The sequence below is a fragment of the Delphinus delphis genome, chromosome 20, assembly GCF_949987515.2.
Source record: "Delphinus delphis chromosome 20, mDelDel1.2, whole genome shotgun sequence".
Lineage (NCBI taxonomy): Eukaryota > Metazoa > Chordata > Mammalia > Artiodactyla > Delphinidae > Delphinus > Delphinus delphis.
The window spans coordinates 41,744,804-41,760,941 of NC_082702.1; the positions used below are offsets into that span (position 1 = coordinate 41,744,804).

Here is a 16,138-nt window from a genome sequence, read left to right on the forward strand (position 1 = left end):
CCAAGACATCTGGAGGAATAAGCCCCCCTCATCCTCCCATAAAAAGGAAGACTGTTAAATAAAACAAAGTTGTCCACTATAAAAACAGTGTTTGTGTATATGTGTGTGTGTGTGTGTGTGTGTGTGTGTATTTATTTCAAAGAGTGGTGTATGGATGAGAGGGCACTAAAATGCTTATGTTGATTTTAGGTTTCAGGTGGTTTTTTAAAAGCTTTATTGAGATATAATTCACATACCATATAACTTGTCCCTTTTAAGTATATAATATAATATCTTTGAGTATATTCAGAGTTGCACGTCTGTCACCACAATCCATTTTGGAACATTTCATTACCCTAAAAAGAAACTGGTTCCCCATAGCCTCCACTCCTCAATCCTCCCATACATCCATGAGTGATTTTTCTTTTCTTCTTTATGTTTTTCTCTAGTATTTGACTCTTTTACAGTGACCATGTATTATTTATATATCGTCAGGGGGAAAAAGCCACGTTCTTTTGATTGTGGAAACAGTTTTTCAAGTCTTTCCTTTCCCCTCTATTTATAGGTGCCTTGCTTCACAGAGGGATTTTAACCTGAGGGCTGTGTAGATCCCTGAAGGGGGCCATACTAGATATGGTTACTTGCCAAAATTGTAGGCAGGGTGTTTATGTGTATATGTGCATTTTATCAGGGCAATTTATAGTAGCTCTGCCTGGTTTCCATATGAAACTACAGTTTAAGTCCTGCACGTCATGGTTACTAATTTCACAACAATCACTTTTTCTAAGCCAGTCCTAGCCCACAGCACCTGTCAAAAAGACTTGCCTAATCATCTCATTAGGACATCTGCTATGTTTAAGGAAAAATGGGAGAATTCAGGAGTTTTGAACTTGCCTATATCACTGCTTAGTACCCAAAGCACAGAGCAGGTCTCCGAGCATTGACACTGGATCATGTGAAAGATCAGCTCTGTCTTGTTAGAGCTTCAGGCCAGGTGACCACTCCCCTGGGAGGCTTAGGCTCTCTCAAAACTAGTGAGAACCTGACGCATCAGTCAGCTTTGCTGATTCTGCAGCTTCTCTTTGCATAGGTTTGAGGTGAAAGGCCAGTAGAAAACTTACAAAAAAAAATGAACCTGGAGTTCAGGTGGTACTCCCTCTACTGGGACCACCTAGCTAGGGATCTTTAAGACTGCTTTATTTTCTTACCTAGATTCAGCTAAAAGAGAACTACATACTGTGTTCTGGGAAATCAGAAGCCCCTCTTTTCATATTATCAGTAAGTGTTTCTTTTAATGGCATAAAGAGAATGTTAATATACAAAATGTTTCATTCTTTGAAAGCTACGTAAAGAGAACTAAATGAATAACATCCTGGTTCTTTATTTCTCACCCATGACCAGCTGAAATGCAAGTTTCTCGAAATGCATAGGGCAGTGATTACTCTCAAAGCAGAGGTAATTGCTGTTTTCCTTCCTTCCTCACTTATGCCTTCAGTCAATTAGCGCAGCTTTGTTCATATTTCTGTATGTACTACAGAACCCTTGATCATCATGTTTTTGAGGCTCACTTTTCTCACCTCTGTTCTGAATCATGCAGAAGTATTTGATAGAAGCAGTCCTGACAAAGTGGACTCTAAGCTTTTTGGTGCTGTTCTGGGTTTTATTTTATTTATTGGGGGAGGGTAATAGAATAAGAGATTTAGGGGACTCGCAATAGCCATAAATATGTGGAGTGGAGGTGTCTAGGAATCACTGATGGAAAACTGAAACTCACTAGAATCTAAGTTTTTTATTTCCTTTTGTATGTCTCCTCTGTCATCACTAATGTTAGCAGCATCTCAAGTTAAAGTCATCTGTGAACTTCATTAACATTACTACCTCCCTTTTCCACATAAAGATAGATATAAATAAATACACCAATTAAGAACAAGGCAGTCCCTGTGAAGCCCAACTAGACCCAAGAGGATTCTGCCCTGTTCATACGGGATGCATTGTGCAGAGTGCCTGTCCTTCCTCTGACCTTGGAGTCTAACAGAAAGTAAACTTTATGGCTGATGAATACTGAAAAATATAAGATTTGCTATCTTTGGGGTTAGGATTTGCAAAGCTAGTGCTATTCCAGCAGTTATTTTCTCCTAGGCACTGCAGCCGGGTGGGTGGTGGGTAGCAGATGAAGGTTTGCAGTCCTGCTCTGTCACATGGCAGCTCTGTGATCTTGGGCCATATTTTTCACCCTTCTGTTCCTCAGCTTCTCCCTCAGTAAAATTAGGAATGAAAGTAGCATCTAATTCAAAGGATTGTTGGAAGCATTAAAGGGATGAATGCATATAAAGTACTTAGGACCATGCCCAGCATATTGAAAGCACTCATTAAATGTTAAGAATTTTTACTGTCCTTGCTATTAGGTTTTTATTTATTATAATAAACAAATAAATATTTCATGATCCAAATGGCTTCCGGCAAGTATAGTGAACTGTCGGTAAATATAGATTATTACTAATTTTAACTTTTTGCCCTCCAAAATGGGAATTAGAGAACAATGTAAGCAAATACATTGGCCTTATTTTAGTGTTTGAGTATATTATTTAGATCTTGATTTAAAGAGGCAGACACTGGGTACTGTACCGCCATTCTTACAAAAAAATCTTCAACTTATTAGTCTAACCCTCTTTTTTCCTCAGGCCTGAGTAACACTTGCTCATCTTGAATCTTTATAAAGTTGTTGGGGCTTGTCCACACTTAACACAACCTTGGAGCTTTAGAGAAACTTAACATCACGTTGGCATGCTAGACGCTATCATTTATTCTGATTACAAGGAGAGCCCAGCTATTCAGTTGAGTTCCCCATACTTCCTTGATTTAATAACCAACTTCTCCAGTTTGTGCAGCTTCCTGGATTCTTGGAGCTGAAATGATTGTTAGTTTCCATTATAATGAGCGGTCTCTAATGTAACAACTGAAATACCCTGCTAGAGGGTAGTAGTCTCCTTCTCTTCAGGTTCTACCTTATCTTTGTGTCCTTGATCTGCAACAAGAGAGGACAATCACAGGTTGGTGATTATCTTTTTGTCATCAGAAGGAAAATTTCCTTGTGCCTTACCTGTTCACCGTCATTGTTCTTTCAAACTAGAGCTTCCTCCCAGGTTAATATACATTTTACCTTCTTTCTAGTTTTTAAAACAAACTTATTTCTGTTAATTTCTCTGAACATAGTTTGTAAAGAATGAAGAAGCTTGTCTCCTGCCCTGCTTACCCCCTCATGGTTACAGTCCTCAGAGATAACCATCCCCTCTACCCCTGTTTAAATAGTTTCTTCTAGTAATTACCTCCCTATTTATAAATAAAATGCTCTCATGGATCTCGATGTTAAAAATTTTGCACATTTTCTACTAATTTCCTGTATGTTAGATGAAGATTTAGCATCCACATGCACACATGCCTGCACATGCACGCCTCTACCCCTTCTCCTTCTGCCATTTCCCCATCACAGTTTTTGGCTAAATCATTGGGCAGTGCTTGTTGCTGACTCTGGATGTTATTCATTGCTAAACCTAGTTCAGTTGTCCTTTCTTGTATATTTGCTTAGTTTTCTATGTAATTATTGCTGATTTTTTACAAATGATCCAACAACTCTATCAAATATATATCATTATTTTGTCCCATCTTTGCTCTCTTTACTCAGACTTAAGCCTTTTTTTTTTGGCTGCATTGGGTCTTCCTTGCTGCGCACAGGCTTTCTTTGGTTGCAGCGAGAGGGGGCTACTCTTCATTGTGGTACGTGAATTTCTTATTTTGGTGGCTTCTCTTGTTGCGGAGCACGGGCTCTAGGTGCGTGGGCTTCAGTAGTTGCAGCACGTGGGCTCAGTAGTTGCGACACATGGGCCCTAGAGCGCACGAACTTCAGTAGTTGTGGCATGTGGGCTCAGTAGTTGTGGCATGTGGGCTTCAGTAGTTGTGGCTCGTGGGCTCTAGAGCACAGGCTCAGTAGTTGAGGCGCATGGGCTTAGTTGCTCTGTGGCATATGGGATCTTCCCACGCCAGGGATCGAACCCGTGTCCCCTGCATTGGCAGGTGGATCTTAACCACTGTGCCACCAGGGAAGTCCCAGATTTCAGCCTTTGATACCTATATTCTTTTTATCCTTGTTTGTCAGTATTTTTTACTCCTTGACTATAACTTTAGTGAGATTTCAGGAGGAAGATGTTTGTGATCATTCTGTTATATTTGATTGAAAATTATTTTTACATTTTCATCTCTAAAAGGGGCTGTTCTATTTAAAAGACTGTGCCCTTTATCACAATTTTTTAACTTGTATTTTATTTAGTTATATTTGATACATTACATGGTTCAAAATTCAAAAGGTACCAAAAGATACAGAGTAAAAAGTCTCTTCTCTCTTATTTATCCTCTAGTCACTCCATTTCCCTCCCTAGAAACAACCAATATCATTGGTTACTTGTGTATCCTTCCAGAACTATTTATGAATGTATAAATGTGTGTATGTATTTCCCCTTTGTACACAAATAGTTGAATTCTATACACATTGTTTTGTACCTTGCATTTCACTTAACAATAGATATTAGTATTTATTCCATAAGAGTTCTTTAGAAGCTTCTTCTTTTTTTTTATGGATGTCTTTCTTTGTCTGACTTATTTCACTTAGCATAATTCTCTCATGGTCCACCCATGTTGTTGAAAATGTTAAGATTTCTTTCTTTTTCATGGCTGAATAGTATTCCATTGTGTGTGTGTGTGTGTGTGTGTGTGTGTGTGTGTGTGTGTGTGTGTACACCATGTCTTCTTTGTCCATTCATTCATTGATAGACTTTTAGATTGTTTTCGTATCTTGGCTGTTGTAAACAATGCTGTAATGAACATAGGAGTGCATGTATCTTTTTGAGTTTGTGTTTTTGTTTTCTTTGGATAAATGCCTGGTAGTGGAATTGCTAGGTCATATGGTAGTTTTATTTTTAATTTTTTCAGGAACCTCCATACTGTTTTCCACAGTAGCCATACCAATTTACAGTCCTACTGACCGTACACGAGAGTCTCCTTTTCTCTACATCCTCTCCAACACTTGTTATATCTTGTCTTTTTGATAATAGCCTTCTAACAGGTGTGAGGTGGTATCTCATTGTGGTTTTGATTTATATTTCCTTGATGATTAGTGATGTTGAACATCTTTTCATGTGCCTCTTGGCCATCTGTATGTCTTCTTTAGGAAAAATGCCTATTCAGATCATCTGCCCATTTTTTAATCGGATTTTTTTTTCTTTTGAGTTGTACAACTCTTACAGTTTTTTAATAACAAGTTTTTGAGATATAATGCATATACCATACAATTCACCCATGTAAAATATACAATTCAGTGTTTTTTATTATATTCACAGAGTGTGTAACCATCACCATAATTAATTTTAGAATGTTTTACCCTCCGTAAAGAAACTCCATATCGTTAGCAGTCAGTCCCTATTCCCCCCCACCGACTCCCACAGCCCTAAGCAACCACTGAACCTACTTTCTGTGTGTAAATTTGCCTATTTTGGACATTTTCATATAAATGGAATCATTCAATATGTGGGGAGTTGTGTTTCTTAACAGTTTTCTGCAGAAATACCTGAGAAATTCAAGTGAGTAGGTGGTTTCCAAGTTGATGTGGGTATTTTGGAAGGTAGGTTGTTGTCTGCCCAGGGGAATAAATCTGGTTGGTTTTAAAGTGGGGATGACGTAGCAGATTCCTGGGATAGAGCCAGTCAGCAAAGACATTTAGGATTAGACTGTCTTTCCTACAATGCAAGAGCACTGTGTAAAATGAGACCTAAACTATGGTGACTGCCCAAGGTCTGCAGAATCACTGAGCAGCATGCTGAGGGATCATCTTGAAGTCAGTACTGGATCAGAATACGTTTCTGGCTTTGTAATGAAAGTCTTTTGGGGAAAAAAACCAGTTATTTTACAAAGTTGACTGTCTCTATTTTGTCGCATAAAGTACTTTCAATAATATTTTTTCAGTTGGTTAATTTGCCTTATCCTGTGCTTTGCCCCAAAACACAGATCAGAACGCTTTCATGAACTCCTGCCAGATTTGGTTCACCTTTGCTTTCTCTGTATCTTATCTGTTACACCACATCTTGAAATGCATAGTCATTTTCCTGTGATCAGAGCAGGAGCAGGTATCTCTCACACGATCATTTGGTCCTTATTGCCAAAGGGATTGACGTGTCATGTTTCCTTAAAGCTAGTGCTGACCCAGAAATTACCCTGTTTTCATATTACAAAGGAGGGGCCAAGGGGCATATGAAGGTTATGGTCAGGCTTCCTCAGTTGTCAAAATTCAAAAAACTTTTCAAAGAAGAAACAAAACAGCCACACAAAATCTCATCCCTTTAAATTGTTATATAGTCTTAACCATCATATGTGATTCTCTTCACTGCTCCGTCTAAGAGTGAGGAAGGAACCATTGTCCCCTAGGGATTCATAAAGTCATAGGTGGCAACTGTATCCTGAGAAGGTAAACTCAGTCAGAGAGCCATTTGGCAGCAGTCTGTGGAGCAGGCCAGCAGGAAGATAAACAATTGCTAACCTGGGACTGTGGGAAGCAAGGAAATTGTACTTTGCTATTGGCAACCTTTTTATGTAAGATTGGGAGAATTAATGCTCCCTGGTGGAACTAAAAGTTTGGCATTATAGGAAAAGTTTTTTTAAAAATCTGAATTTGTTTCTTTAACTTGAAGAAGGATATATTAGGATTCCTTTGGTTGAAAAAAAATCAAACTGGCATAAGCATGAAAGGATATTTATTGGCTTATGTATCCAAGGGTTCTAGTGAGTAAATGTATAATTGGATCCCGGGGCTCAAAGCACGACACAGTTCTCTCCTTTTCTCCTTTCCTTTCTTGGCTTGACCCTCCTCTGTGTTTGCACCATTTTGGGGTAGACTTTCTCCACATGATGGCCACTGGCAGCTCCAGGTTAATCACTTCTACAGGCAAAAACAAGAAGACAAAACAAAACAATCCCCCCTCCCTCCCCCCGCCACAGACTCCAGGAGTTCATCTTTCCTGGTAGTTCCAAAATTGGCTCCAGGATTGAGTCTCTTCCCCCATTCCTGAACCAAACATTGTGGTGGTGATGGCATGGAATATCCTAAGGCAGCCTTGACATGAGTTTGTTAACACATGAGGAGAGAGAAAGTGGGTAGTTAGCCCCACTCAAACTACATAGACTGAGAGTAGGGAAGGGATATTTCCCAAAGGAACAGCAGGTGTTGTTACCAGAAGAGAGAGTAGATGCTGTGTGCAACCAAAATGCCTGTCTGCTACAGAGAGGAAATCAAGAGCTCATTTGGTTTTGAAGTATACAGCAGGATATTCTCATAGAAGTAAATAACTTCTCTGCTAAAGATTAGTGAGATAAAAATAGGCATAAGTGACAGTAGAAGGAACTTTAGTAGTACATGTTTTTCAGAAAAGCTCGATATAGATCAAAGTTTCATAGAGCAAATCCCATTTTACGACTGAGTTCCATTATGAAGTCACAACTATATTCCTAAAAGAAAACAAATCCACTGAATTTCGAGTTAGGAACTTCTGATGAAGAAGTAGTTATGACTGCTACAGATCTGTAATACATACCAGGCCTTGTGATACATCAGTGATAAAACATGTGCCAGCATTGCAGTTACCAACTATCAATTCACTTTTCCTTTGGATTCTTTTAGAATGTGGAAGCTGTTTCCTTCATTTATCCTTTTCTTAGCTGCAGACATTTTTCCTATGCTAGGAGGTCTCTAACTCTACCTTGGACCTCCAAAAACTTACCCCTCGTTTTGCGTAATAGAGCTACCTACAAATGCATTGTCACATTTTGCCAACAGGGAAGCTGTCTAATTCAGGTTCTGCCACAGCCTGAAACTCCCTAAAGAGCAGAGCTTCTGTTTATGTAAAACTGGAGGCCACATAAAGGAACACAGGGCTTCCCTGGTGGCGCAGTGGTTGAGAATCTGCCTGCTAATGCAGGGGACACGGGTTCGAGCCCTGGTCTGGGGATCCCACGTGCCGCGGAGCAACTAGGCCCGTGAGCCACAATTTCTGAGCCTGCGTGTCTGGAGCCTGTGCTCCGCAACTAAAGAGGCCGTGATAGTGAGAGGCCCGCGCACTGCGATGAAGAGTGGCCCCCACTTGCCACAACTAGAGAAAGCCCTCGCACAGAAACGAAGACGCAACACAGCAAAAGTAAATAAATTAATTAATAAACTCCTACCCCAACACCAAAAAAAAAAAAGGAAGACAAATGTGGCTTAAGACCCACATGCAGAGACTTCCCAGGCTTTTCAGGCAATGAAAAGGTATAGGGGTGAGGAGGGCAGACAAGACGATGGACAAGCAGGTGTAGCCCTCAGCAGTTGCATCGCCTTGGTGTATATCTATTTATAAGAGAATGGAACCCCAACCTATAACATAGAAAACAGTATATAGACTTTGCCTGCAAGATTGTCAAATTAAATGGAAGAATGGTAAACTCAGATAAAAAATAATTATAGATTTGTCAAGCATTTATATTACTCCTTCCCCATCTTCTCTTTCTTAATTCCTGAAATTTATATCAAGACTGTATCTTTGAACCCTTTTATTCATTCATTCGTTTGACAAATAGTTATTGAGCACTTGTTATGTGCTGGCACTCTTCTAGGCATTGAGGCTACAGTGGGGAACAAAACAAAATCCTTGACTTTGTAGAGCTCACATTCTGGGGACAGCAGTCAATAAATAAGTATATATCATTTCAGGTACTGTTAAGTGCTAAGAAGAACAATGAAGCAGGGTGAGAAGGATACAGAGTGGTAGAAGAAGGAGGCTGTTATTTCATATACGATGAATGTGGTATTTGAACAGAGACATGATGGGCTTTTAGGAGCAAGCCATGGGCTACCTGGAGGAGGAGCGGCCTAGGCAGAGGGAGAAGTAAGGCGAAGATGCTGGGTCCAGAGCAGCGTGATCTACAGCTAGGAGTTCCAGCCTCAGTTGCTGGAGGACAGTGAGGAAGGGAGAGCATGGTAAGAGATGAGGTCAGAGGCAGAGCGAAGGCAGCTGGGGGATGGGGGCTGCTCATATTAAGGGAAGAAGGGAAACCAGTGACGGTTTGGGCAGAAGAATGATGAGGTCTGATTCATTTTGACCAGATAGTTCCAGCTGCAGTGCAGGAATAGGGTAGAAGCACGGAGACCAATTAGGAGATTTTTGAAAAAAGTCAGGCCAGAAATGAGGGACCAGAGTGGTTGAGGTAGAGGTGGTGAGAAGCAGTCTCACCCTGGGTGTAGTTTGAGACCTGAGTTTCCTTCCTTCATTTGTTTTTTTCCTTTTTCCTCACTATTCTTTAGAGTATAGTACCTAACCCCTCCCCCCAAGTAATGGAATTTGTATTTATATAGTTTTGAGACTAGGGGCTTTATTTCTGGTCCTGTCTTAGTCATGTCTCGCCTCCTCTGTCAGCCCCTGTAAAGTTTACTCCATACGGGGTTGGGCTCAGATAATGATAACACTGCTGCAGATTCTACATCTAGGAGTTCTGGCGTGATGGGAGAGGGGATCAGCAAGTACTAGGAAGGGAGACTCAAGAGCAGGATCTTCCTAATTCTGATCAGGGAACTCAGCCGGAAGCACAGTCTACTACTAATCATGCCCAGAATTTGCATTCCTTATTTCCTTACAGAAATTGTTCTCATCACTGACAGTTTTACAGAGAAAACTCATACTGGGGTAGAGAACTGCAGCAAAGACAGGAAGCACTGCTGTGCTTAAGACTGATGTGTGGGCAGCGACGATACTTGTCATAGAACCTTAGTGTCTCAGACTTGGAAGACTCCCTCGAGGACATTTGATCTGGTCTTCTCCCACTGCTGTGTAAATCCCTGCCATGATATGTAATCATCTAGCCTCTGCTTCCAGAGTCTAGAATCCATAGATCGTAGAATGTCAGTGCTGAAAGTGATCTTAGAGATCATATAGGCCTGAGACTAGAAGAATCCAGGAGTGCGAACTCTGAGACCCATGCTCTTTCCACTCACAATGTTGTCACTCCAAATACAGGGCAGCCCTTGCTGGTAGAATGACAGAGGTGGGTTTAGATGTCTCTATTTTCATCCCATCACAGGCTGTCTGGGCTTATTTTCTTTTCAGTGCTTAACAATAATAAATCCTTTCTTTTTATTTTCAACCCTAGGGGTTGCCCTTCTCTCAGATGTGTACCCTGAGAAAATCTTGCCTGGCCTGTTGGCACAGTATGATGGCGGTAAAGACAAGCACACACTGGAGACCAGAATGAAAGTGGGGGAAATCCTGATGCGAATTGTCAGGGCATTAGGTGAGTTTTCTTGTTCCAGCATCTGGAATGGGGTCAGGGAGCAGTATGGCTGTGGAACCAAATCTGTGCACCTGGAGGCTTGTTATGCTAGCAAGGTGAGGACAATTTGGGGGCTGAGGTGAGTTACTTCCTGTTCAAGGATTTAGCAAATGTCCAACGCGCACCAAGAGATTGGCAGCAATAGTGCCCATGCTTCTACAACTGCTTAGTCTCCTCCGCTGAGCTATGTTGGGGCCCTGATTTTCCTCAGAGCTGGAATGAGAAGTTTCCCACTTGCTGAGCAGCAGCAACCATGAAAAGAAGGGGAATGTTAGACAGGGAAAGAAGAGTGCTAACTCTGGTTGAATGACTTCTGTGTGCCAGGTCCTCTACGTGTATATAATCTCATCTAATTTTCCTAAGAAATTCTGTAAAGAGGCTGTTGTTGGACCCATTTTATAGATGGGGAAACTGTAGCACAGGGACCTTCAGAAATTCGTTCAAGACTCATTCAGCTGGTAAATACTAGTGCTAAGAATTGAACCTACCAACTCGAAGGAAGTTGCTCAAAACCACACAAGCTGAGAGTTGTAAGGCCGTGGGCTCTAGAGTCACACTGCTTGGGATCAAATCCCAAGCTAATGCTTATCAGCTTTGTGATCATGGGAATGTTTCTCAACCTCTTGGTGCCTCAGTGTCCTTATATATAAAAAGAGGATATTAATAGCACTTACCTCATATGGCTATTGTAAGGATTAAATTTTACTCTTGGGGCTTCCCTGGTGGTGCAGTGGTTGAGAGTCCGCCTGCCGATGCAGGGGACACGGGTTCGTGCCCCGGTCTGGGAAGATCCCGCATGCCACGGAGCGGCTGGGCCCATGAGCCATGGCCGCTGAGCCTGCGCGTCCGGAGCCTGTGCTCCGCAACGGGAGAGGCCACAGCAGTGGGAGGCCCGCGTACCGCAAAAAAAAAAATAATTTTACTCTTTACCCACTAGGGAAAGGTTCTGAAAAACAAGCTAGCTTTGGGATTCCCTGGCGGTCCAGTGGTTAGGACTCTGCGCTTCCAATGCAGGGGGCGTGGGTTCGATTCCTGGTCGGGGAACTAAGATCCCGCATGCTGCATGGCATGACCAAAAAAACCCAAAAAACAGCAAACTAGCGTTTGCCTCTTGTATCAAGAATTTACGTCGAGTTCTTCCTTCACCAGCATTTTTAAGGATTTCCAAAGATTCCACATAGCCATGCATCATTTCCACGAACGTAGCCCTTAATTTTCCTAATTTCTGGGTGGCCCTCTGGCTAAAGAAGATAGAACCTAGATCTCCCACCACTTAAATTCTTTTATTGCTGAAAGGAAAATCTCATGAGAGTGAAATTAAAAGTGTTTTTTTCTGCCCTTTGAAGAAGGGCGAACTTTCTATATTTGCCTTAGTCTTAAATATGGGTCTGAAACATACCAGACAAGTGCACCATTATGAGAAATGATTGTCTCACAATAGGTGTGAGTGTTAAGTTTAACGTATTACAGAATCAAATGTACCTCTGACTTCCATTTGTGTGTATCATTGTGATCATCAATCTGAGAAGGATGTGTCTGATGCATCAACAAAACATGCCTGTTCTCTGTGACTTCTGGTAGACCGCTATCATTGGCGAGATAAACGCTGAAAAGGCACATTTCTCCATCTCCACGGGCCAGTCCAAATCATTTCCTGTGGTGAGATTGAAGGTGGGGATGAAGGACTAGGTTGAGTGGGAGAGAGGGCTTGCTTCTCCTTACATAGTCCTATAATTAGCCCAATTTCCAAAACTGCCTTCTGGCATTTCAAAGCATATTCCATCAGTTCTCAAAGTTCTAATCTTCCTGTAGCCTACTCTAACAAGTATCCAGCTGTAAACATTGCCTTAGCTTTAACTGCTACTTTCTAATTCACCTTACCAACTTGTCCAGGTGCATAGATGAGATGGCTGACTGAAATCCTTTAAGTGAAATTAAAGCCCATTTTTACAACATAGCCCATGTCCTCAGTTTACTATTGGTGTGGAAATCCTTGTGACAGCCACTTTATGAGACTTCTTTAATAAGTACCCTAGTTTCAGTGGTCCAGGCCTTGTGCTCTCCCCATCCCCAGCTCTCCTTTGCAGTAGGGGGAGTTCCATGGGAACACAGGCCCATAGGTAGGAGCCAGGTGCAGTACTACCGCTTCCTCTTGGCTTCAGTTCCCTAACCACATCTACTTTTCATCCTGCCACTAGACAATGGTGGAAAATCAGCAGGAGCTTTTTTTTTCTTCTCATTAAAAAAAAAAGATTGAAGTATCATATACATATAGAAAAGTATATAAAGTACACTAATTTTAATAGTGTAGTTTTATGGTTCTCTACATATCTGCCATCACCCAGATCAGTACAGAGAAACTTCTAATAACCCATAAAGTTTCCTTTTTTCCCTTCCTAAGCTATACCTGCCCCAGAGGTAAGCACTATTCTGAATTTTTATCAGCATCAATTTATTTTGATTGTCCTTGAACCTCATTTTTTTAAAAAAATTATTTATTTATTATTTTTGGCTGCATTGGGTCTTCGTTGCTGTGCGCGGGCTTTCTCTAGTTGCAGAGAGCGGGGGCTACTCTTAATTGCGGTGCGCAGGCTTCTCATTGCGGTGGCTTTTCTTGTTGCGGAGCACGGGCTCTAGGTGCATGGGCTCCAGTAGTCATGGCACGTGGGCTCTAGAGTGCAGGCTTAGTAGTTGTGGCGCACAGGCTTAGTTGCTCCGCGGCATGTGTGATCTTCCCGGACCAGGGCTTGAACCCGTGTCCCCTGCATTGGCAGGCAGATTCTTAACCACTGCGCCACCAGGGAAGTCTGAACCTCATTTTAATGGAATTAAATCCCCATGTTTCCAGTAAATTGATAGATACGGACACGTGGGTAAGTTTGGGTCAAATTTTAGGGGGCAAGAATATTTCATAGGCTGTGCTGTGTATTGTATTTCCTGTTGTCTCACATTACAAGGCGTATGATGTCTGGTGTCTCATTTTAGTGATGTGAAGATTGATCAGTGGTGTTTCTAGTAGGATACATCCATAATAAACCTCCCCATCAACCTTCCTCCTATTGGTTTTAAGTAACCACTGGTGATTGTTGCCTAGATTGTTGCTGTTATTTCATAGAGGTTACACTTTTTTACACATAAGGAAACAGATACAGAGACGGGTACTAACTTGCCTAATGTTACATAGCTAATTAATGATGAATCCAAAATTTCAATCCAGACAATCTGACTCCAGACCCAGTCTCTTACCCAATACACAATACTGTATCCTGAAAATTTTCTCATGTCATTAAGCATCTTTTTCCTGTCATTAACACACATTTTCCACATCCTCTATAATTTTTAGTGATTGCATGAGGCTATATCATTTGAATGTATCATAATTTTTTTCAACTGACCAGCTTAAAAGTTGTTCTAATTTTTCACTATTATGAATTACGTTAAGATGAATATTCTTGTAGCTAAATCTTTGTGCAGATCCACGATAATTTCCTAGGAAAAATTTCTAAAAGTAGAATTTCTTAAAAGCATATGCATATTTTAAAACATATTTATTGCTAAATTATCTTCCCAAGAGATTGTGCCAGTTTATATTTTAATGTTTGAGAATATTTGTACCCTCATCAGCACTATATATGCTATGTGTTATTTTTATCAAGCAGATACATAAAAAAATGTTATTGTGTTTTTATTTTCATTTATTCAATTGACAGCGTTAAATATTTTTCATATTTTTATTAGCTAAATTTTTGTGTGTGTGGAGGGTGTATGTGTGAATTGCCTGTTCCTATCCTTTCTTCATTTTTCCATTGGGGTGTTGATTTTGTTATTTAATTTGTAAAAGCTTTATATATTTACAGATCTTGAACCACTAACATTTATGTTGTAAATATTTCTTTGGTTTTTTTACATTTTAGTTTTGTTCATATTTTCTGTTTCCTTTGTTTTGAAATGTAGAAGGTTTTTATTTTGAGTTTTTTTTTTTGAGTAGGCACTGAATGGCCGGTTCTGTGCCTGGGGCTGGAAATAGGAGCACGAAAAAGCCACTGTCTCTTCCTTCAAGGAGCTTATAGTTTAATCAGAGCCGTCAACTCATACACAGATCTTCTAAGGTGACCTGCTAATTTAGGGAGAGGCCTGTGTAGGGTATTATGGGAGCTCAGAGGAAACGGTCTTGTCTGTCTTTTTCTCTTTGGGACCCTGCAGTTGAATGTGGCAAAGTGCTTTGGGGCTACATCAGTTCCTCATCGTTATCAAGAACAGCAGGTCAGTTTTTGAAAAATGGCTTTGTATGTTAGCTTTCAGAGATTTTCAACTCACAGCATAGCCTGAAGGTGAAAAGGTGGATTGGATGTATGAATAATTGGATGCTCGTCTGGGAGTTCAGCATTCATAGATTTCAGCAGCAATGAACAACAGTCAAGGATTAGAGTTCACATACTTTGAAAGGAGAATTTTTCAGCAAAATTCAGAGAATTAAATGAAATGCTTCTTGCCAAGTTTGCCTAGGTTAGCATCAGTATAGTTCAATTCAATAAATACTTATATTAATATAAATTGGAAATACTAATCTGGCCAAACTTGGAAGTTGGAGCCCAGACCGAATAATTTTTTTTCTTCTCTTCCTCCTTCTGTTTTTCTTCCTCATGTCAATTTTTCTGAGAGATATAACTTTAAAATCTATTCTTATACCTTTCCCTTCCTAATTGTATCAGTAATACGTGATAATTTTGGGCAATTTGGAAAATATTAAGTGTAAAGAAAATAATCACTAATAGTCTCACCATTCAGAAGTAACCATTCTTTGTTTACATTTTGATGTTTCCTTCTAGTTTCTTTTTCTTTCTCAGACTTGTAATTACATTGTACGTATCCTGCTTTTTAAAAAATTTAACATTATAAGCACTTTTCCATGTCATTAAATATTTCTTGAAAATATAAGATTTATTGGTTGTTAATTAATAACCTGAATTTATCATAATTTTATTTAATTATCTTCTAGAAAGATATTGTTTAATTAGGTGGTTCCAGTTCCTTACTTTATGAGGAACTTTATGAGGATTATAAGAAGTATGCTATTGATTATTCTTATACGTAGATCCTTTGGTGAATCTTTGATTCTTTCCTTAGGATAGGTTCTTAGAAAGGAATTACTAGGTCACAGTATGTGCCTGCTTTTAAGGCTCTTGATATTTAGTGCTAAGTTGCCTTCCAGAAAGGGATCCTCTTGTCAGCAGTGAATGAGACTGCTAATGTCTCACAGAGAAAAATTATTCCATGGCTTCAGACCTATCCTCTAACCCTGACCAGCTATCTCTAAAATGTGTACCTTTGCTCCCAGAATGAATGGAGGAACCTGTCAGAGAATGTTGCGGCGGGGGGGCGTGTGGATGAAGGGAAGGAGGTCAGGGAAGGACTGATGGATGGATGCATGACTCAGTGTGAACCCATTGCTGCCCTAGAAGAACAACTTAGACCTGGTAGTGTCACCATGACATACAAAGCACAGCACTTATTTTTAGAGGCAGAACGTAGTCTTCTAGTCAGCAAGCTCAGACAAGTTCTAGTTTACTCTAGGTCAGAAACTTCTAAAACTGAGAGCAGAAATAGAAAGCCATATTCACATTGCTTCATCTTAAGAGTACCTTCAGTGAACTCTGTAAGAAAGATCAGGAATTAATATTTGGAAAGAGGAATGAGGGAAGAGAACTAAATCTCAGGTCTGTTGGGAGTGTGCCACGGCAACTAGAATGACACTGGG

General features: G+C 40.4%; 1 protein-coding gene across 1 annotated transcript in view; it reads left to right on the plus strand.

The window, feature by feature from the left end:
- The window catches only part of TANGO6 (transport and golgi organization 6 homolog), a 176,303-nt gene that overhangs the window by 91,205 nt on the left and 68,960 nt on the right, over window positions 1-16,138 (plus strand). The window contains exon 15 of the mRNA XM_059999336.1: window positions 10,201-10,341. Coding sequence (XP_059855319.1) covers window positions 10,201-10,341 — 141 coding nt within the window. The remainder of the gene's footprint in view (window positions 1-10,200; window positions 10,342-16,138) is intronic.